Source organism: Mangifera indica, chromosome 2, assembly GCF_011075055.1.
Source record: "Mangifera indica cultivar Alphonso chromosome 2, CATAS_Mindica_2.1, whole genome shotgun sequence".
In the NCBI taxonomy this organism is placed as follows: Eukaryota; Viridiplantae; Streptophyta; class Magnoliopsida; order Sapindales; family Anacardiaceae; genus Mangifera; species Mangifera indica.
The window spans coordinates 22,461,743-22,485,024 of NC_058138.1; the positions used below are offsets into that span (position 1 = coordinate 22,461,743).

The window sequence follows — 23,282 nt, forward strand, 5'->3', positions numbered from 1 at the left end:
TGTACAAAGACTAGGGCCACCATTTTGGCAATCACTCTGTCAACTTTGACCTCAAATCTTATCTTTAATACATATAATTTAATTATTAAAAATAAAAAAATAAATTGGGATTGATTTTTTTTTATTATTATAATTTACAGAATAGGTATTTTGTTGATAAGGATTCATATTTTCTAATTGTTCGGCTCACTTTCTTGCATTATCTAGTCGAAATAATAGAATAAATCACATGGATCTTTTTCAAAGATAACGGTATCTCTCATTACGCATTTGTTGACCATCTACAATTGAACTTAATGCTGAAAAATATTAAATCAAATCATAATTTGAAAGACGAGAGTGAGGCAACTACCGGGGATGACAGCCATTGCCGATTTACAGATAAGACTATTAGGCATATATATATATATATATATATATATATATATTAGCCCTTCTAGTATTGGGCTGTTATTAACGGGCCATAGAGGAAGTAAAGTTGGGACACGGCCCACCAATTTTAAGACCTTGTACGTGGAGTTGGATTGGATCTGGGCGAATCCGAATAAGATCCATCATAAGATTACCATCTTCCATGTCGGGAATTGGTGGTGAGTTTTCTTTTTCTAATTAAGCAGGGACCAGAACTTGTGAAAAAAGATTGAAGCTGCAACTGCCACTGCAGTTAGAGATACAGGAATTCAATGTGCTTTTGCACCTTTGATTGCCGTATATTATCAAATTCAACAACTAACTATGCCAGGAAACTTTTCTTACGTTCAATGTGTTGTCATCATTATGTTATGTATTTGTTATCATATAGAGTGGTCAAAGGCATATGTCCAAATTCTTTCCTGCGCTTGTCCCTTTAAGGTTGTGGATAGCTGTAAGGTCATAATTTGCTAGCCCTTCTGATAGGAGCGAGTTCCTGGCAATCTAATTTTCTATTTATCAGGAAAATCAAGTTTCGTTTAGACTTGTGTCTGCTGTCATCGTCAAAGAAATGGCAATCAATGCAGGTTATCATATGGGGGGCTTATAGTCTCATAATTATGTCTTTTATCCGATTCAGATCAAATTTGGGCAAAGTTTTTATCTTCCACTGCTGAAACTGTGTGTGTGCTAGGTCATGGTTCCAGAAAACTATACAGGATTCATTAACGATCTAGCCTTTCTGGTAAAGAAATGTGATCCCCATAAATCACATTGATGATGCAGCTTTTCTGGTCAAGTTTGTGATGGGCCTATGTAAAAACATTAGCCCTACTCAGTTCAAGAAGAATATTTCAATGTTTTATTGATTTCTTGTATTGTTCACAGCATGGACATAAGGGAGAGGGAGGAGTCTTATGATCACTAGTCTCATGTACCTTTCTGGAGAATCCGCTAGCTGATGAAAGCCTGGTTGACGTACTAGTTAATTCTAAATTCTTAAAGTTACAAGAACTAGTATTGAAAATTTCTTATTTTGTATTTATTACTTAAAACAGGAGCACAGGGAATTGGATAGGGAAGCTGCATGGAAATCTCTTGTGCTGCTGAAGAAGGCTGAATCGGCTGATCAGCCATTGCTACCTCTTCCAAGCTAAGACGTCAGCAAAATTACTATCAATGTGGTGGATGGACTACTGAGTGGTAAGAACTTGGTGGCAACAACATGACAGGTAGTAAGAATTCTTCCTGACATGTAAAATTACACTGCACTTTTGTTGGAAGAGAAGCTTTTAAGGGAAATTTTAAAAATTAGGCAAAATTAAAGGGGTCTAAGCGAAATTGCCCAAAAAATTAAGGTTTAACAAAAATGCCCAGGTTTTGTGAAATGACGAAAATGCCCCCATATATAAACACAGTAAATTTTCACTGTGCAATTCAAAGAAAATTCGAATTTTTAACGCATCCCACGGCAACCCCACGGCAAACGTCATTTTCGCTGATTTGCTTGCTTTCCGGCAACCGAAAATGGAAAATAATGTTATCACATCTCCCGTAATCTTGTTTGGATCAAGTTATTGCTCATATTATTGAGATTTGATTGAGATTTTTCGGTTTGAAAATTTAGGGTTTACGGTTTGAACAATGCTTAAAATGTTTTGATTCTTGGTTGTTTTTGTTGAATTAATTGAGGGGTTTTGTGTTATACAACGTGTAGATTCGATTTATGTGAAAATCGGTGGCTAAAACGACCAAAATCTGGCCGGAAATGACTGCTGAAGAGATCGGCAGTCCGACTGTGAACAGTGCTTCCCACGTCAAAATCAATAATCTCACGTTCAGCCTAATTTAGGGGAGGAAATTAGCTTTTTAAACCAATTGGGGTGACGTGGGAAATACTTAGCCCACGTGGGGTTTTTTTGAAAATTAACACGCCAACGCGAGTTTTGCAAAATTACGAAAATGTCCATATATATAAAACAAAAAAAAAAATGCTATTTCCCACGTTAATATTAGCAATTTACTGTTCATTTCTCTCAAATTTCCAAAATTTTCACGTCACCACGTTCATCCCACGGGCGATCTGATTTCCGTCGATTTTCTTGATTTCCGACACCCACAAATGGCAAAGAAGGTTAGTATATCTCCCTTAATCTTGTTTGGATCAAATTATTGCTTATATTATTGAGATTTGATTGAGATTTTTCGGTTTGAAATTTTAGGGTTTACGGTTTGAAAAATGCTTGAAATGTTTTGATTCTTGGTTGTTTTTGTTGAATTGATTGAGGGGTTTTGTGTTAGACAATGTGTAGATTTGATTTATGTGAAAATCGGAGGCTGAAACGACCAAAATTTGGCCAAAAATGACTGCCGAAGAGATCGGCAGTCCGACGTGGGAACAGTGTTTCCCACGTCAAAATCGCGCATCCCACGTTCAGGATTGTTTGGCTGTTTTTGGGGGGGAAAAGTAGCTTTTTTAAAATATTGGAAAGCTGGGGAAATTCTTTAGAACAGAGTGGACCTTTTAGAATTTCAGTTTTCATGAGGGGGTAAATTGAGATTTTTCTTATCTAGGGTTTTTGATTGTGTACTTTTCGAATTTTATATCCGTTTTTTCTGTTCTAGGTTTTTCAACTTTTAGAATTCGAATTTCAATTCCGTTTTTTCCGATTTCATCGTTTTACGAGATATGGACTCGTATTTTTCAGATTTCCGAAGGATTTTTTGATTGTTTCTATTCTAGGGTTTTTCAACTTTTAGAATTCGAATTTTAATTCTGTTTTTTCGAATTTTATCGTTTTACGAGATATGGACTCGTATTTTTCAGATTTCCGAAAGATTTTTCGATTGTTTCCATTCTAGGGTTTTTCAACTTTTAAAATTCGAATTTCAATTCCATTTTTTCGGATTTTATCGTTTTACGAGATATGGACTCGTATTTTTCAGATTTCCGAAGGATTTTTTTTCAACTTTTAGAATTCGAATTTTAATTTCGTTTTTTTGAATTTTGTCGTTTTACGAGATATGGACTCGTATTTTTCAGATTTCTGAAGGATTTTTCGATTGTTTCCATTCTAGGGTTTTTCAACTTTTAGAATTCGAATTTCAATTCCGTTTTTTCAGATTTTATCGTTTTACGAGATATGAACTCGTATTTTTCAGATTTTCGAAGGATTTTTCGATTGTTCCCATTCTAGGGTTTTTCAACTTTTAGAATTCGAATTTCAATTCCGTTTTTTTGGATTTCATCATTTTACGAGATATGGACTCGTATTTTTCAAATTTCTGAAGGATTTTTCGATTGTTCCCATTCTAGGGTTTTTCAACTTTTAGAATTCGAATTTCAATTCCGTTTCTTCGGATTTCACCGTTTTACGAGATATGAACTCTTATATTTTAGATTTCCGAAGGATTTTTCGATTGTTCCCATTCTAGGTTATTTCAACTTTTAAAATTGGAATTTCATTTCTATTTTTTCGAATTTAACAGTTTTACGAGATATGGACTCATGTCTAACGAATTTTTTACATTGTCTTAGGATATTTCTCGCAAAAGAAGACGGGTTGACAGCGAGCTGCGAATCCCCGACGAGACCAGACACTTCCGGGCAGAGGCGATATGTCGTGCATAGCGTGCCGCATTATCTCGGATTACTGCTACATTGACCCCAGATCAGCTACGACTATTTGAGAGGACATGTTTCGGATATCTCCTTCGTTTACCCAAAACCAAATTCTCTGGGATATTGGTTCATGCGTTTCTACTCCGACAGTTACATCGACCCTCTGCTAGAGACGAGTTTTGGTTTAGGGTTAGTGGGGTTGATGTCAGATTTAGTCCGTTCGAGTTTGCACTAGTCACAGGTCTATCGTTTAGTCGACGGACTGATGTCTCTTCATATATGCCTCGCTCTTCTGGACATCGGATCAGAGAAGCTAGATATATTAATAATTTGATAAAAAGCTAGATATATTTATTAATAACTAACACGTGAACTTGTTTATACTATTTTAGCATGTGGATTCCTTTTTGGCTTTATTACATCGACAGCAGGATGATCACTAGTCGACTATCTCACAGCGTTGGACGACTGCCCACACATTCTTCAGAGGCCATATTGAGATGGCCTGGAAGAGTTGGCAGACCACACCGATTGGAGAGTTTGAGTTTTCGGGGCTCTTCACGAGGATGGTTGATGCATCGTACACCCCGGGGTTGTTGTACAAATCATGGGGGATGGTTGATCAGGTAGAGTTTATATATATTTATATTATATTCAATTGGTTAACGACAACGATAAGTAACTAAAATGTCTCATTGTTTATAGGTTTTCATCCCTATAAACTTTGAGAACGCACATTGGGTCGCCGGAGTTATAGATTTTCGTGACTGGTCGATTACGGTGTACGATTCAGATGTTTCATATTCGGGGAATATAGGGACTCTGGAGCAGCGCATGCGACCGTGCATGACCTTTATTCCCGCGTTATTAGAGGCGACGACTTTTTGGACAGCTTCTAGGAGGACTCCACGACGTGATCCCCTCACTTTACATCGAGCGTGTCCCTCAGCAGGGGTTGGGCTCCGGTGACTGTGGCGTCTTTATGTTGCGATTTTTTGAGTGTTTGGCGTTGGCACGGAGTTACGTTTTTCCCCGAGAGTCGTCTACCTCTATGCGTCGACGATTAACGACACAGTTGTATTTTCATTGTATCGAGTAGCTCACGGATGTATATTTATAGTTATTCCTATGTTTAGATGTATATATTTAGTGTATGTTCATATGTATATGATATACTTTATTTGTGGTTATATATGGATGTGTATCGTATTTGAGTTCATTTTTTAAATAATCTTGTCATGAATTCTAAAAGTTGAAAAACTCTAAAATGGAAACAATCGAAAAATTCTTTAAAAATCTGAAAAATACGAGTCGATATCTCGTAAAACGGTAAAATCCGAAAAAACAGAATTGAAATTCAAATTTTAAAAGTTGAAAAACCCTAGAATGGCAACAAACGGAAAATCCTTCAGAAATCTGAAAAATACGAGTCGATATCTCGTCAAACGGTAAAATTCAAAAAAACGGAACTGAAATTCGAATTCTAAAAGTTAAAAAACCCTAGAATGAAAATAATCGAAAAATCCTTCAGAAATCTGAAAAATACGAGTCGATATCTCGTCAAACGGTAAAATTCAAAAAAACGAAACTGAAATTCGAATTCTAAAAGTTAAAAAACCCTAGAATGGAAACAATCAAAAAATTCTTCAGAAATCTGAAAAATACGAGTTGATATCTCGTAAAACGGTAAAATTCGAAAAAAAGAAACTGAAATTCAACTTTTATTAGTTAAAAAACCCTAGAATGGCAACAAACGGAAAATCCTTCAGAAATTTGAAAAATACGAGTCGATATCTCGTCAAACGGTGAAATTCGAAAAAACTGAATTAAAATTCGAATTCTAAAAGTTGAAAAACCCTAAAATAGCAACAATCAAAAAATCCTTCAGAAATATGAAAAATACGAGTCGATATCTCATAAAACGGTAAAATCTGAAAAAACGGAACTGAAATTCAAATTCTAAAAGTTGAAAAATCCTAGAATGGTAACAAACGGAAAATCCTTCGAAAATCTGAAAAATACGAGTCGATATCTCGTCAAAAGGTGAAATTCAAAAAAACTGAACTAAAATTCGAATTCTAAAAGTTGAAAAACCCTATAATGACAACAATCGAAAAATCCTTCAGAAATCTGAAAAATACGAGTCGATATCTCGTAAAACGGTGAAATCCGAAAAAACGAAACTGAAATTCAAATTCTAAAAGTTGAAAAACCCTAAAATGGCAACAAACGAAAAATCCTTCAGAAATCTGAAAAATACGAGTCTATATCTCGTAAAACGATGAAATCTGAAAAAACGGAACTGAAATTCGAATTGTAAAAGTTGAAAAACCCTAGAATGGCAACAAACGGAAAATCCTTCAGAAATCCGAAAAATACGAGTCGATATATCGTAAAACGGTAAAATTCGAAAAAACGGAACTGAAATTCGAATTCTAAAAGTTGAAAAATGAAAATGCCTTTACAATGTAAAATATTCAAAAACCCCTCATATTTATCTAAAATTATTTTAATCCCCATAATGAGTGAGGGGAGTTATATAAATGAAGGGAAGGGTAATTTTGATATTTTAGAAAAAGTTTGAAATAAATAAATAAATATCAAAATACCTTTATAATGTAAAATATTCAAAAACCCCTCATATTTATCTAAAATTACATTAAAACCCTATAGTAAGTGGGAGAGTTATATAAATATGAGGGGAAGGGTAGTTTTGGTATTAAAAAAAGTCATAGGCATTTTTTTTTTGAAACAGTGATTTTGGGCATTTTGGCTTGAAAATAGTGATTTTGGGTATTTTTGCTTAATGGGAGGGCATTTTGGCCATTTTTTAAAATTTCCCAGCTTTTTAATTAGCTCTAGACTAGTTGGAGTAATTGAGAGAAAAGCATTTTAAAAGAGAGAATTCATACTGACTTCTCAACTTTGCTTCATCATCGCCTTTTATAGTACTACAGAGCGCCTTTTACACTCAACTCAAGCTCCCAACTACCACTGCAATAATGTGCCCATAAAATTCATAGTTTGAAACGATTAATAATTTAATATTAAAATTTATGTGATGGGTTTCCAGCTTTTATTTCTTATCTTCTTCTCTTTTCTTCCTCTACAAATGAAAGCTATTCTTTTCAAGTGTGAAATCGAGCAATAACACTCTGCAAAATCGTCTCCTCTCTAGCTAAGTTTGCTGGTCTAAGAGAGATTTTAAAATGGAATAAATTTAATAATCCATTGAAATATATTCCTTGCCCTGAGTATATATTAGATATGATATGAGAATACATTACATTTTCCCCTAAAGATTTAAAAAAAAAAACAATAATAATTAAATTAATAACATAAATAAGTTCATGACAGACAAGCCACTTCCTTTTCATGTTTTTGAGAAAGAGAGAAAGTTACTTTTATTTTTTTTATTTTTCTCACTTATTGCCCAATAAAGATGAATTTAAGTTAAACCAAATTGAACAAAGGTTAGTTTGATCTTGAATATAAAATAGTTAACTTAACTTGGTAAATATCAACGCCAAAGAAGGAGAAGAGTCACTAAAAAAGAAAAAATTATTAGATCAGAAAGGATAAAAAATTGCCAATGACAAACAAGTTTTGACGTTAACATTAATCTCAAGCTGAGATAAAACTCAATAAGATATAATTATGTTAGTTTTAATTTAATTTATTCAAATCGAACATGGATTTGAGCCCAAACAGACTCAATTTGAATCCATTCATAGTGTTTCTTTTTTAATATAGTTTTAATTCTATACTTTCAATAAAATTCTTATTTAATTCAAAACAATTAATTTAATTTAAAATTTTACATAACATCAAAAAAAAAAAAAAAAGCCAATGATAGACAAGCTCTGACATCAGCATTGATCTCAAGCTAAGATCAAACTCAACAAATTATAATTATTTTAGTTCAAATTCAACTTATTCAAATTGAACATGTATTCAAGTCCAAGTAGACTCAATTTGAATCCACCTATAGTGTTTCTTCTTTAATATAGTTTTAATCCTATATTTTCCATAAAATTCTTTTTTAATTCAAAAGGATTAATTTAATTTAAAATTTTATGTGACATTCTTCAGCTTTGAAGTTGTACTACAATACATATTTTTAATTGTTTCATGATGCATATGATCTCTGCTCTCTTGTTTCTTGTGTATTTCTTTCTTTTCTCCCTCAACAATGGGAAAACTCTTAATGAGCAACGTTTGGTCTTTCATGTTCAACATTCTTAATGACCAAGGCTTTCTTCACTTGCTTTTCAAACCAAAAGCCTTTTTTACTTAGCTCAGCAAACCGCCCTACACCGGTCACTTGCATGGCACTATTGCCCTGCACGCTCCAATCAATCCAAAACCAAAGCCAAATCCATGGTGGCTACGCGTCATTCATCAGCTTTGAAGAACGTGAAAGACACATAAGCCAGTGGACTCCAGCCAGCTTGCTGCTACTACTTGTAAACATGTCTCTTTGTCAAAAATGTATATATATTACCCAATTATAATATAGGACAGTAAAAAGGTTTGGGGTGACAAAATCGTGGTCCGTGACTCAAAAGAGAATCGCCTTTGAAAAAAGTATCCTATTTTCTGCTTATTCGCTCATTTATAATGCTCCTTAACTGGTTTGTGGTAAGGTTAGGGACGGCCAAAAAGCAAAAGCTTAAAGAAAGAATGTTCAGTCTGCATATATATATATATATATATATATATATATATATATATATATAGGAAAATTGAAATTTTTACCCTTATTGTAATCTGTATATACATAAATATCACTCATTTTAAAGCTTAAACAAATATACCACAATAGTAATCTACTTCCTCAAAATACCTCTTCTTCTACTTTTATGTAAAGATTCTCTCTTTTTCTCTATAATTTTTTTTCTCTTCTTCCTCATCTTTCAAATGATAAAAAAATCACGCAGAAGATAAAATAAGTGTTTCAAAAACAAAAGAATGAAAGAAAAAACTGAAAAAGGAAATGAATTTCAAATTAAGAATTCTTCAAAGTAAGAATATAAAAAAAAACAACCCACAAAAATTTAACCATATCCACTTTATACCCTAAAAGAAATGAAAGATCATTTAATAGGATTTAACTAAAAAATAAATAAAAGATTGACATTTAATTAAAAAAAAAATTAAAAAGGGTTGGCGTCAATTAAAAAGGTTGGCCTCGGCCAACCTTTAAAATAAAAAGAGTTGGCTTGGTGTTAATGTCAAGCCAACCTTTTTTTATATAATATAATTATATTATATTATAATTATAATATAATATAATAAAAAGGGTTGGCGCTCGGCCAACTCTTTTAACCTTTTTTTTTCAGTTAAGAATTCTTAATCTAAAATCTATTTTATTTTTTAGTTTTTTTTTTTCTTCTTTTGTTTTTGAAGCACTTATTCTATTTTTTACATAATTCTTTTATCACTTGAAAGATGAGAAAGAAGAGAAAAAAAATTGTAGAGAAAAATAGAAAATTTTTGCATAAAAGTAGAATGTAAGGTATTTTGGAAAAGTAAATTATTGTTATAGTATATTTGTTTAAGCTTTAAAATGAGTGACATTTATATATGTACGGATTACGATAAAGGTAAAAATTTTAATTTTATATATATATATATATAACAATTCCTAGCTCATGTATATTGGTCTAAAAGCTGCTTCCCCATTAAGTGTTATTTACCACCTTTTATCTCCTTACCTCTTTCTTTCGGCCCAAATATCTACGCCATTTTGGCCCTCAATATAGCAAAAAGCACAATTTAGTATACGAGGTTCGGCCTAAGTAATAACCTTTAATGAGTCCTGTTAAATTGTTTAATAAAGTTTTGGCTCCTATCATTAATTAGTATGAGAAAAAACTTAATTAACCCTGACCTTTTGATCCATTCAATCAAGATCCCGACATTTTAAATGCTATGAAATGTCAAAAAGTAAGTAGGGATGGATTTAAATATAACTCAATCTAAATAAGAGTTAATTTGAGTTTATTTCGAATCTATAATGGGCAATTTTAACTTAAGTTTGACTTAATTGGTTAATGAATATTGACTTCAAAGAAGAAAATGACGAATTATTAGAGAAGAAGCTAGAGAATAAAAGTTTCAATGCAATGAAGTGAAGTCAAGGAGCCCTCAATCCCAAGTTGATCTATCAAATTTGAGTTCAATTTATTTAAGTTAAACTAGAGTTTCAAACATAAATTTGAGTCTAAACTAGCTCGACTTTAAATCCACCTTAAAAATAAATTATGATTTCAATTACGGATTTTATAAAGATACAAAACTACCATCAAGGCACTATTACTCCAAAAGTAATGATATATAGGATATTGCCCATTTTACATTTATCTAGTTTAGCTTTTAGCGTATTATATAATTAGAAAATTTATTCTAATAGTTAAAAATTAAAACTATTTAATCCAATAATAAACCTAATTACCAAAAAATAATACCACATATACGAATAATAAATATAAATATAAATATAAATACAAATATTAATGGAACATTATATACTTAGGTATTATTTTATATATAATTTAAAATTGTATGATGACTCTTTAACATTATTGTGCCTTGTTTTTACCTATTATTAATGCATGAATTATTATTTGCTATGAAATGTTACACATGGACTAAAGCTTACTAAATGTTCAACAAGAGAGTAAAGGTTACTTAAACCAAATCTTAGGGACGAACCGTGACTATCCCTTCTGTGCATGCATAAATAGAAGGAAAATTTAAAAAAGTTGAAAAACCACTTCATCACTTGCACACTGTATATAATCAGTCTCTGCAGACACAAATAATGCTCTCTTTCCATTCTCCAAACAATTCTACACACATAAACGAAACATATATTGTTGCATTGCAGAACAGGCCAATCAGCATAAGCTTTCGATCGATCTCTTCTTCTGAAAACCCTAATTCATCAAATGGCTTCATCTCGCAAACTGATTGTAGCAGTGGTGGGTGCACGAGATCTGATGCCAAAAGCTGAACACGGCAGTTCAAGTCCTTACGTTATGATCGACTACTACGGCCAACGAAAGAAAACTCACACTGCGATTCGTGATTAGAACCCCTCATGGAACGAGGTTCTTGAGTTCAACGTGGGTAACCCATCGGAAGTTCTCAGTGACATGCTTGAACTAGACGTCTACCACGACAAAAATTACGGATCCACCCGGAGAAACAATTTTCTCGGTAGGCTTCGGTTGAGTTCGAGTCGGTTTGTTAAGAAAGGAGAGGAAGCTTTGATTTATTATCCTCTTGAGAGAAAAAGTTTACTGACTTGGTACAAGGGGTAATTGGGTCGAAGATTTATTATGTTGATGCTGTTCCAGTTCCACCGCCCGTTCCTCCACTGGTTCAAAACCTACCTGTTCCTGAAGAGGCGAAGTCTGATGAAAAGGTTGTAGCTCCATCAAAATCTGAACCATCACCCCCGGCTGATGAGAAACCCGCTGAAGAACCGCCCTCAGATGAAGCCAAAGCTGAAACTGAAGCTACAGGACAATCACCAACTCCAGAAAATGCAGCGCTTGAAGGGAATAAGGAAGCTCAACCTGAACCACCACCACTACCACCACCGCAACAACAAGAGCAACCTCTGAAGCAAAAGATCAAGAACCACCACAATGGCACAAGAGAAAGATACTGTGTGATTGGAATAAGTGATAATATTATTATATATAATTTATATCGAATTAGGATTGAATTTGATTTGAATTAATATAGATACTGTGTGATTTTATTTATAAAAATTACTTAATATTTAACTTAAATTTGACTTATTTAATTCAAATTTAAATTAAATTTAATCTTAAATTGAATAACATTTAATTGAGATTGATGTAAATGAACCGATATGGGCTAAACGTTACAGTTGAACAGTTGTGAAATCTTTCAATCCAGTTTGTCTAAGAAATTCAACACCACAATTGAATTTCTAATATAATAAATACTTAATATATATTTTAATCAAAATTAAAACTCATGGCTTTGAAGACATATATTGCCATTGCCATCATCTCTATAGACTCATTCTAAGATGGCCATTCATTTGTATTTCCTCCCACACAAGACAGAATAAGATTCGTATTTATACAAAGACTAGAGCCACCATTTTGGCAATCACTCTTTGTCAACGTTGACCTCAAATCTTATCTTTAATACATATCATTTGACTATTAAAAATACAAAAATAAATTGGGATTGATTTTTTTATTATTATAATTTACAGAATAAGTATTTTGTTGATAAGGATTCATATTTTCTAATTTTTGGGGTCACGTTCTCTTAGATTATATAGTCGAAACGATTGGATAAATCACATGGTTTTTTTTAAAAGATAATGCTATCTCTCATTACGTATTTGTTGACTCTCTGCAATTGAAGTTAATTCTGAAAAATATTAAATCAAATCATAATTTGAAAGACGTGAGTGAAGCAACTATTAGGGATGACTTCCATTGCCTGCTTACACAGAAGACTATCAAGCACCCCCTTCTCTCTCTCTCTCTCTCTCTCTCTCTCTCTCTCTATATATATATATATATATATATATATATATAAATAAAATCATATGATTGAATATTATACCATTCAAATATTTTGTATATATAATATTGGTAAATATGTCTTAGGACACAAGCCCCCCTAGTATTGGGCTCTCATTAACGGGCCTTAGTGGAAGAGAACATAGGACTCGGCCCACCAATTTTAGGACCTTTTATAGATTGGATGTGTGTGAATCCGATTAAGGTCCATCACAAGATTTAGCATCTTCCAAAATTATCGAGCATTGGTAATGAGTTTTCTTTTTCTAATCAAGCGGGGACCTGAACTTGTGAAAATGATTGAAGCTGCAACTGCCACTGCAGTTAGAGCTACAGGAATTCAATGTGCTTTTGCACCTTCCATTTCCGTATATTATCAATTCAACTGCTAACCATGTTAGGATAGGACCCTTTTGCTTAATGGAGATTCCTGGTGAATGTTTTGGACTGTCATACTGGAACTTTAACTTGAATTTGATTCGTTCAAACAAAATTTGAATTCGAGTCCGAGCCAGCTCACTAGAATCCACCCCGGCACAAGACTATTAACATATTAAAAAATTTCCTGTATAATTCTAAGATTAAATTACAGTTGTATTTCTTCACTAGAGGGGAAGCAGTCCATATACTATGGCCAAAAATTGGACATTTATTAGGGAACTTCTCTTACATTCAATGTGTTTTCATTATTATGCAATGTATTTGTTATCATATAGATTGGTCAAAGGCATATATGCCCTTGTTTTTCCTGTGCTTTTCCCTTTAAGCTTATCAAGAGCTGTAAAGGTCATAATTTGCTAGTTCTGATAGGAGACACAAGAGTTGCTGGCAATCTAATTTTCTGTTTATCGGGAAGATCAGAGATACTTGAGCTCAAGTTTCGTTTAGACTTGTGTCTGCTGTCATCGTCAAAGCAAGTGATGGAAATTGGACTTCTGTTCGTTTCTAGCTACTAGTCCACATGGTTCCACAGGCATGCTAACTACACATACTCCATTGAGATGGCAATCAATGCATGTGTTGATATGGTAAGCTTTTAGTCTCATAATTATGCAGAGAACTGGCTAGGGATGCTGCATGTTAGAAAATCTGTTGTGCTTCTTAAGTCAAGCTTATTTCTTACTTATTCAAATAAACCAATGTGACAAATGAGTTTGAGTCAGTTCAACTCAAATCTATCTCTACTAGTACAAATGGAAGTTATATATTCTTTTGGTGAAATCGACCAATTGTACTTTGCAAAACCCTATATAATACCATATATTCGCAAATTCGTCTCCTCAGCTAAGTTTGGTGGTCTAAGAGAGAATCGAAATGGACTAAATTTAATAATTCATTGATATATATTCCTTGCCCTTAGTATATATTATATGATAGGAGAATACATTACATTTTCCTTAGCGAAATAAATTAATAACATAAATAAGCTCATAACAAAAAAAGCCACTTCCTTTTTCGTATTTTTCTCACATCCCTTGCTTTTTAGTTAAGAGAGAAAGCTACTTTTTATTTTTCTCATTGTGTATCCAATAGAAGTGGATTTGAGTCAAATTAAACCAAACTAAACAAAAATTAGTTCAAATTTAGTTTGAATCTAAAACAATCAATTCAAACTGATAAATATTAACATTGATTAGAGAAAGAGAAGAGTTGTTGAAAAAGAAAAAATAATCAGATCGAGAAAAAAAAATTGCCAAAATGAGATAAGTTTTGATGTCAACATTGATCTTGAATCGAAATCAAACTCAATAAGTTGTAATTATTTCAATTCAAATTCAACTTATTCAAGTCCAATGTTGAATCTGCTGCTAGTATCCAACTTAATTTCTTTTTTAATACAGTTTTAACCCAACACTTTTCATAAACTTCTTATTCAATTCAGAATGATTAATTTAATTTAAAATTTCATGTGACCAACACTTTCCATAAAATTCTTTTGTTTCTTGTATATTCTTCTCTTTTCTTTCTCTACAATGGGAAGCTATAGCTAGGAAAATAAACAATTATCTATTCTTTTCAAGTGTGAATTCTAGTGCAAAACTTTCTCAAAGATCATAAGAGTATAAATAAATTAACTTGATTCGCCCGTCTATGATTATTCCACTCATCATTTCTGAATTAATATAAAAATTTATGTCATTAATTTTTAACGGCGTTAGTGGTTTGACTAGTTTTTATATGACATAATACAAGTACGATTTTTTCAATGAAAAAAAAAAAAAAAAAGTTTGATCCTTTTGGAAGGAAAAAAATGATAGTTAAGTGTTGTGATCTTAGTTTTGATACAAGCTTGGCACTCTTAATGAGCAAGGTTTTGGTGTTTCATTTTCAGCAATCTTAACGACCAAGCTCAAACCAAAAGCCTTTTTTTACTCTGCTCAGCAAAAATCAGCGAACACAGGTCACTTGCATGGCACTATTGCCCAGCACGTTCCATCAACCCAAACCCAAATCCACGGTGGCTTCGCGTCACTCATCAGCTTTGAAGAACGTGAAAGACATATAAGCCAGTGGGCCAGCTTGCCGCCACTACTTGTAAACATGTCTCTTTGTCAAAAATGTATATATATTACCCAATTATAATATAGAATTATAAAGAGATGCGGGTCACAAAATCCTGGACGGTGACTCAAAAGAGAGTCGTCTTTGAAAAAAGTATCCTATCTTCCCATTTATAATGCTTCTTAACTGGTATATGGTAAGGTTAGGGACGGCCAAAAAGCAAAAGGTTGGAGAAAGAATCTTCAGTCTGCTTATAGAAAATATAAAGAAAGAAAAATAAAGTATTATCTCTCTCAACAAGCAATCCAAATTATGCTCATATTGGTCTAAAAGCTGCTTCCCCATCAAGTATTATTTACCACCTTTAATTTCTCTCTGTCTTTTCTTTCTCCCCACGTATCAACACCATTTTAGTTCTCAATATAGCAAAAATTACAATTTAATCCATGAGGTTTCGCCTAAGTAAAAACCTTTAGTCCTGTTAATTTATAAAATAAAGTTTTGGTTTATATCATTAGCATGAGAAAAAAATTTAATCAACCCTGACCTTCTGGTCCATTCAATAAAGATCCTCCTATTTTAAACATAAATAAAGAGGGATTCAAGAGCTAATTTGAGCTCTACTTGAATCTAAAATAGTTAATTCAAATTCAAATTTAACTCAATTGGCTTGTGAATAGTGATTTTGGAGAAAAAAATGATGAATTACTAGAGAAGAAGAAGAGGAAAAAAAAAATTTTCAAAGAAAAATAGCTCCAATGCAATGACGTCAACAAACCCTCAAATTTAAGTTGACTTATCAAGCTAGAACATTAATTTGAATTCGACTAGTTCAAACTGAACATGAATTTAAGTTTAAACTAGCTCAATTTGAACTCACCCTGCAAGTAAATCTTGATTTCAAACAAATATTTTATGAAGATACAAAAATACCCTCAAGGTAATGTTACTCAAGAAGTTATGATATATAGATTATTACCTATTTTACCTTTATCACAGTTATCATATAATAGGATTTAGAAAATGTATCCTAATATTATAGTCAAAACTTCTGAATCCATTAATAAACCTAGATACCAAAATAGTAATATTGCATACATTAATAATGAATATAAATATGAATACAAATGTTAATGCATCATTATATGATTTATTATTATTTTATTTTTAATTTAAAATTATTCAGTTATATAATGATTCGTTAATATTTGTGCCCTTATTTGTACATATTGTTAATGTGTGAAGTATTATCAATTATGAAATGTTACAAATGGACTAAAGATTACTAAAATATTCAACAAGCGAGTAAAATGTTACTAAAATCAAATCTTAGGGGCCAAATTGTAATGATCCCATCTGTGCATGGCTAAATAGAAGAAAAAAAATTTAAAAATAAAAACCCTTTCATCTCTTGCACACCATATATAATCAGTCTCTAGAGACACAGATACTTCTCTCTTTTTATTCGCCAAACAATTCTACACACATAAACGAAACATATAATGTCCCATTGTCGAACAAGCCAGTCAGCATAAGCTTTCGATCGATTTTTCCTTCTATAAACCCTAATTCATCAGATGGCTTCATCTCGCAAACTGATCGTAGAAGTTGTGGATGCACGCGATCTGATGCCAAAAGATGGACACGGCACTTCAAGTCCTTACGTTATGATTGACTACTACGGCCAACGAAAGAAAACTCGCACTGAGATTCGTAAATTGAACCCCTCATGGAATGAGGCTCTTGAGTTCAACGCGGGTAAGCCATCAGAAGTTTTCAGTGACATGCTTGAACTCGAAGTCTACCACGATAAAAATTATGGACCTACCACGAGAAACAATTTTCTCGGTAGGCTTCGTTTGAGTTCGAGTCAGTTTGTTAAGAAAGGAGAGGAAGCTTTGATTTATTATAATCTTGAGAGAAAAAGTTTACTGACTTGGGTACAAGGGAAAATTGGGTTGAAGATTTATTATGTTGATGCTGTTCCAGTGCCGCAGCCGGGTCCTCCAACGGAAAATAATCCACCTGCTCCTGAAGAGGCGAAAGCTGAAGAAGCGAAGCGTAATGAAAAGGTTGAAGCTTCTTCAAACCCTGAACCGTCACCTCCGGCTGATGAGAAACCCGCTGAAGAACAGCCCTCAGGTGAAGCCAAAGCTGAAACTGAAGCTACAGGACAACCACCAGCTCCGGAAAATGTGGCGCCTGAAGGGGAAAAGGAACCTCAACCTGACACGTCATCACCACCACAACAAGAGCAACCTCCTGAAGGAAAAGAGCAAGAACCACCACAAATCGCTCAAGAACAAAATCTACCTCACCCAGTGCAAGAGCAAGGTGATATTGAGTTTGATCTAAGTGGATCCAAGTGGGGCCAGCCGGAAATTACCTCCGAACATGTGATGGCGGCAGCGGCTTCCGGATCACAGCCGCAGGTGAAAGCAGCTTCTCCTATCAACGCTCCACGGCCAATCTCAAGGACAATGTCTGTGCCAAGCTTCGCCTCGGACTTACCGGATAATATTTCCATCGAACGGTCGTCGTTCGATCTGGTGGAGAAGATGCATTACCTCTTTGTACGTGTAGTCAAAGCGCGGTTCTTACCCATCAATGGTAGCCCGGTTGTAAAGATATCAGTTGGAAACAACTGCACCGAATCAAAACTAGCCCGAAAGACTTCGTTTTTCGAGTGGGACCAGACATTTGCTTTCGGCCGCGACTCACCTGAATCTTCTGTTTACTTAGACATCTCCGTATGGGACCCACCGAGAGGTGAAGTGTCAGAGAGAGGTAACTTCTTAGGTGGGATTTGCTTCGACATTACAGACATCCCACTGCGGGATCCTCCGGACAGCCCTTTGGCCCCACAGTGGTACAGGCTAGAGGGTGGTGAAGCCCACAATGGAGACCTTATGCTTGCCACGTGGGTTGGTACTCAGGCTGACGACTCATTCCCTGATGCATGGAAAACCGACACAGCCGGTCACGTTAACTCTAAAGCCAAAGTTTACGTCTCACCAAAGTTGTGGTATCTGAGGGCCACTGTAATTGAAGCACAAGACATTTTTCCGTCAGTAGCGGCGTTAAAAGATGCTTCTTTCACAATCAAAGCTAAGTTAGGCTTCCAGGTACAAAAGACCAAGGCTTCCTGTACACGTAACGGCACTCTGTCATGGAATGAAGATCTTCTCTTTGTCGCGGCCGAGCCATTGACAGACAAGTTGAAATTTGAACTAGAAAACCGGCAACCTAAAGGACCAGTGACACTAGGGATCACCACAGAGATCCCACTTAAAAACATAGAGAGGCGAGTTGATGACCGGGTAGTTGCGTCTACATGGTTCAGCTTTGAAAACACAACCAATGATAAGAGAGTTTACAAAGGTAGAGTCCATTTAAGGTTATGTTTTGATGGCGGATATCACGTGATGGATGAGGCAGCGCTCGTGTGCAGTGACTACCGACCGACTGCGAGGCAGCTGTGGAAACCGCCGGTGGGAACCATTGAACTCGGCGTGATTGGATGCAAGAACTTGTTACCTATGAAAACGGTTTTCGGTAAAGGCACGGCAGATGCTTACGTGGTAGCTAAATACGCATCCAAGTGGATTCGGACACGTACGGTCTCTGACAGCTTGGAGCCACGCTGGAATGAGCAGTACACGTTTAGGGTTTACGATCCATGCACGGTTTTAACCATCGGAGTGTTTGACAGTTGGGGAGTCTTCGAAGCTGACAATGTTAATAAAGAAACGACACGTCCTGACTGTCGTATTGGTAAGGTACGGATACGTATTTCTACCTTGGAGACGGGCAAAGTGTATAGAAATACGTATCCGTTGCTTCTGTTGGGAAACAATGGGACAACTAAAATGGGTGAGATAGAATTGGCTGTAAGGTTCATACGTTTGAGTCCAACGTTGGATTTCCTACACGTGTACTCTCAGCCTTTGCTACCTTTAATGCATCATATAAAGCCGCTTGCGTTGGTCCAACAGGAAATGTTGAGGAGCACAGCTGTGAAGATCATAGCCGCACACTTGACGAGATCAGAGCCGCCGCTTAGGCAAGAGGTGGTGCATTACATGCTGGATTTCGACTCCCACGCTTTCAGCATGCGTAAAGTCCGTGCAAATTGGTTCAGGATCATCAACGTGATTGCGGGCGTGATTGATATCATGCGGTGGGTAGACAACACGCGCGCGTGGAAGAATCCAACGGCTACTATACTTGTGCATGCATTGCTGGTGATGCTAGTGTGGTTCCCTGATTTGATTGTCCCCACACTAGCATTGTACGTGTTCGTGATTGGTGCATGGAACTACAGATTTCGATCAAGGGACCCACTGCCACACTTTGATCCGAAGCTCTCATTGGCTGACACAGTTGAACGGGAAGAACTCGATGAAGAGTTTGATGCAGTGCCTAGTACCAGACCGAATGAAGTGGTAAGGATCAGATACGACAAGCTACGGACGCTTGGAGCACGTATCCAGACGTTATTGAGTGATTTCGCCACACAAGGAGAACGAGTGCAGGCATTGGTGACGTGGAGGGACCCACGTGCGACGGGCATATTCGTAGTGTTATGTTTGATCGTGGCATTGGTACTGTATTTAGTACCGTCGAAAATGGTGGCAATGGCGTTTGGGTTCTACTATCTCCGGCATCCGATGTTCCGTGATCGGATGCCATCACCGGCGTTGAATTTCTTCAGGAGGCTGCCATCACTGTGTGATCGAATCATGTAGTTTGATAGGGAGGCGTCTGAATTTTACCAATTAGTAATAGCCTTAATTTTATATTTTAAAAGTAATTAATGTGTAAGTGATATAAAAAGCCTCCTTATTATTTCCTAAGAAAGCGGGAGACTATTTAAGCATTAAATAAATTTAATTTCTATAACAATATTATCTTTCTTTAAATCCTGTCGTGCGTGTGTATATATTAAAAAATTTTTAGAAAATTAGATTAAATCAAATGTTTCTATCTGCATCTAACTTAAACCTATTTTGACATAAATGGAGTCAAAGGTGTCGAGGTGATCACTTAACAGTCTTTAATCTTGAAAAATTGTTTAAATGATACATGTAAAATATATGTACGTACATATATACATACAAACATACATACATACATATATATATATATATATATATATATATATATATATATATATATATATATATATATATATATATATATAAACTTTATAAAAATTAAATTGAATCATATATTTTATATGCATCTTACCAGACTTTGACATAATAGGTAAAGATAGAGGGGTCAAAGAAGGTGAGTTGACTCTCTTTGATTTTGAAAATTATGCATATATATTTTTTATATACAATTTAGATTTACAAATAATAAGTTATAATTTAATTATATAATTTTAAATTAAACATAAAATAATATTTACTCATATGATAACATATATGTATATCCAAATTATATATATATAATATTACTCTCATATTTATTATTCTCCTTCAAGTTGGAGAAAAGAGGAATTTTAATTTTAAGATATTAATAAAACCATCATGCTATAATCTAAATCCCATTCAAAAAGAGTTATATCAAGTACAATAAAATTATATGTACTCATTTTAAGTATTTAAATGAATAATTAGATTATATGTTATCATGTGATTAGAAAATTTTGAATTAAAAATAAAAAATAAATATTTAATCATATGATGACATATAATTTAAATATTCAAAATTAAATACATATAACATTACTCTGTCAAATATGTCTGAAATATATATATATACATACATACATACATTCATATATATATATATATATATATATATATATATATATGAATGTATGTATGTATGTATGTATGTATGTATGTATGTATGTTTGAAGATAAAAGTGTATGACAAATTGTAAAACATCAAAAGTTGGAATATACAGTTTGATTGAAAAGAGTTGGACAGCCATTTCTGGTAATTGTAATTAACATAGCTTAATTAGGATGGCTCTCCTAATAAGATGATAGACGTACTTTTACTTTCTTTAAGCTGGTTTCTTAAGAAGGAAAAGGAGGACAGACGATCTCTTTTAATTTATATAATTTTTCAATTAGATGCTTCTTTTTAGCCATGTCATGGGGGGCATGCAGGCTTTAAAATTATCTTTATCTTTATAGTAAATTCTTTATAACATTTTAAACTTAAATCACGCATGGCTACAACATATATTTTATCGTGCATAGCATTCATTGGATGAGTAGGAAAAAAAAAAAAAGCGCTCCTTAAGAGTTGAGAAAGTTAAACAAAACAAAAAGTAGATAACAGTTACGAGATGCAAAATAAGATCAATAAGATTCTTAATAACTTTGCAATTAGAAAAATGAGTCGAATCAAATTCGAACAGAGTTCGAGCTTGACTTTCACAAGCTCGATAAGCTCGAGCTCAAACTTAAGCTCAGCTATATGTAAACCGAGTCAAACTCGAGCTCAACTCAGTTTGAATCCAGTCTGAGTTCAGCTCGATTTGATTCGAATCCAACCCTACCTGTCGGCACTCATATGTTAGTATATAAAGTATTATACATATATAACACTAACATACATGGCCAGTCCATCTTTCATCATACAATCTAAAAGACTAAGTTTAATTATTCATAGTCAACCTTGTAATTCGTTTCTTGTTTATATGCTTGGTGATAGCTACAATACAACTACAACTAATGTTTGATTAAATGATTTATAAAGTCTAGGGTTTCCATTGGACTCTGTGAATATACCTTGGGAAATATATAAAAATGGTATAAGGCTGCCATCCTATATACATAAAATAATCTACCAAATAAATTTAAATTAATTATATATATAAAGAATTAGTTGAAAATCTTTGTACATTACTAGAGGTTATTCATATTATTAATTAATATAGACCATCAACTAAGCCTAAGGCTACCATTACTAGACAGTAATTAGAGCTAAGTATTCGACTGCTGAAATGATGAAAGAAATAATTTCAGTAAGATGATATAATAATTGTATGAAAGTAGGGCATAAGAACAAGGAATATATGCGGCTTCTCCTGTTCTCCATGACGATTTGAGCTTACCAATTCTATTCTTCATCCTTAATTATCAACGAGCTTCGAATCTTATATAGAAAGACATATATGTATATATATAAAAGTTACCCTAATTTGACTAGATTTCACTTAACAGCCAGCCAACAATTAAATCATGTGACTTGAATTGAATTTGAAACAAGAAAAATGGAATCATATATATAAATAAATATATATATATGCATGCTTAGAGTATGGCTACAGAAAAAAAAAGGATCAGAATGTCGTTGACATAATTTACTTTAGTAATGTAGTATAGAATGATTGTGCTGCAGAAATTTTGTAGCAGGACTAACATTTATTTATATATATATATATACATACACGTACACACACACTATTACTACATATTCTTCTAGTATAAAAAACCAAGAAGAAAAGACAATATTCACATCACTTCAAATCACATGATGCACTAAGATATATATATATAACAGATAAAATAGTAAACAGTGCAACAATCTGATTCATGATCTGGGAAGAACCAGCTTCCACTTCTTGATCAGTTCAGTCATGTAAACAGCTTTATATATAGCCACTAGTATACCATCTCTATTTTGTTCTCTATTAAACACTAAGCAGTTTTGCGATAATCGTAGCTAGCTAATGAAATACAGTTCCTTACCATTATGTTCTGTCGTGCACATGAGGTCTCGGACACCAAATCCAAGAAGAAAACCCTAATAAATTAACCACTAGACAATATTCTTGCTGCATGGGCAGAAAGAGTTGAGATCAGTTTAACTATGAAAAGCTGAATTATTGTCCGGAAGAAAATGCATGCTTGAAACACCTGCAGCATTTTAATGGCCACATGGGCACTGTGTGGAAAATTATTGAGCGTATTTTATTGTCTGTCGGTTGATGATACTACTACAGCTTGAAGGTTTACATGATTTCTTAGAACTATTAGAATCAAACTCTAAGCTTCTACTAGGGTTTATATTTGTAAATATACATGTAAATGGTATACGCTCAAGCTATTTGAAAGAGATCTCAAATTCAATGAAAATTTGACAGGATCATATTTTGTTTCTATTGAGTGCATGTTGTATGTTATTTGCCCAAGAATCTG

At 33.9% G+C, this 23,282-nt stretch overlaps 1 protein-coding gene across 1 annotated transcript; it reads left to right on the forward strand.

Moving 5' to 3' along the window:
* Positions 1-16,539: 16,539 nt before the first annotated feature.
* On the forward strand, positions 16,540-20,019 carry LOC123209768 (FT-interacting protein 7). Its single transcript, XM_044627906.1, has one exon. It carries the CDS (start codon positions 16,692-16,694, stop codon positions 19,860-19,862), a length of 3,171 nt encoding a protein of 1,056 aa, XP_044483841.1. The 5' UTR covers positions 16,540-16,691; the 3' UTR covers positions 19,863-20,019.
* Positions 20,020-23,282: the final 3,263 nt, after the last annotated feature.

Coding starts and splice junctions, on each gene's coding strand:
- LOC123209768 (XM_044627906.1), top strand. CDS start 16,692: ATGGCTTCATCTCGCAAACTGATCGTAGAAGTTGTGGATGCACGCGAT.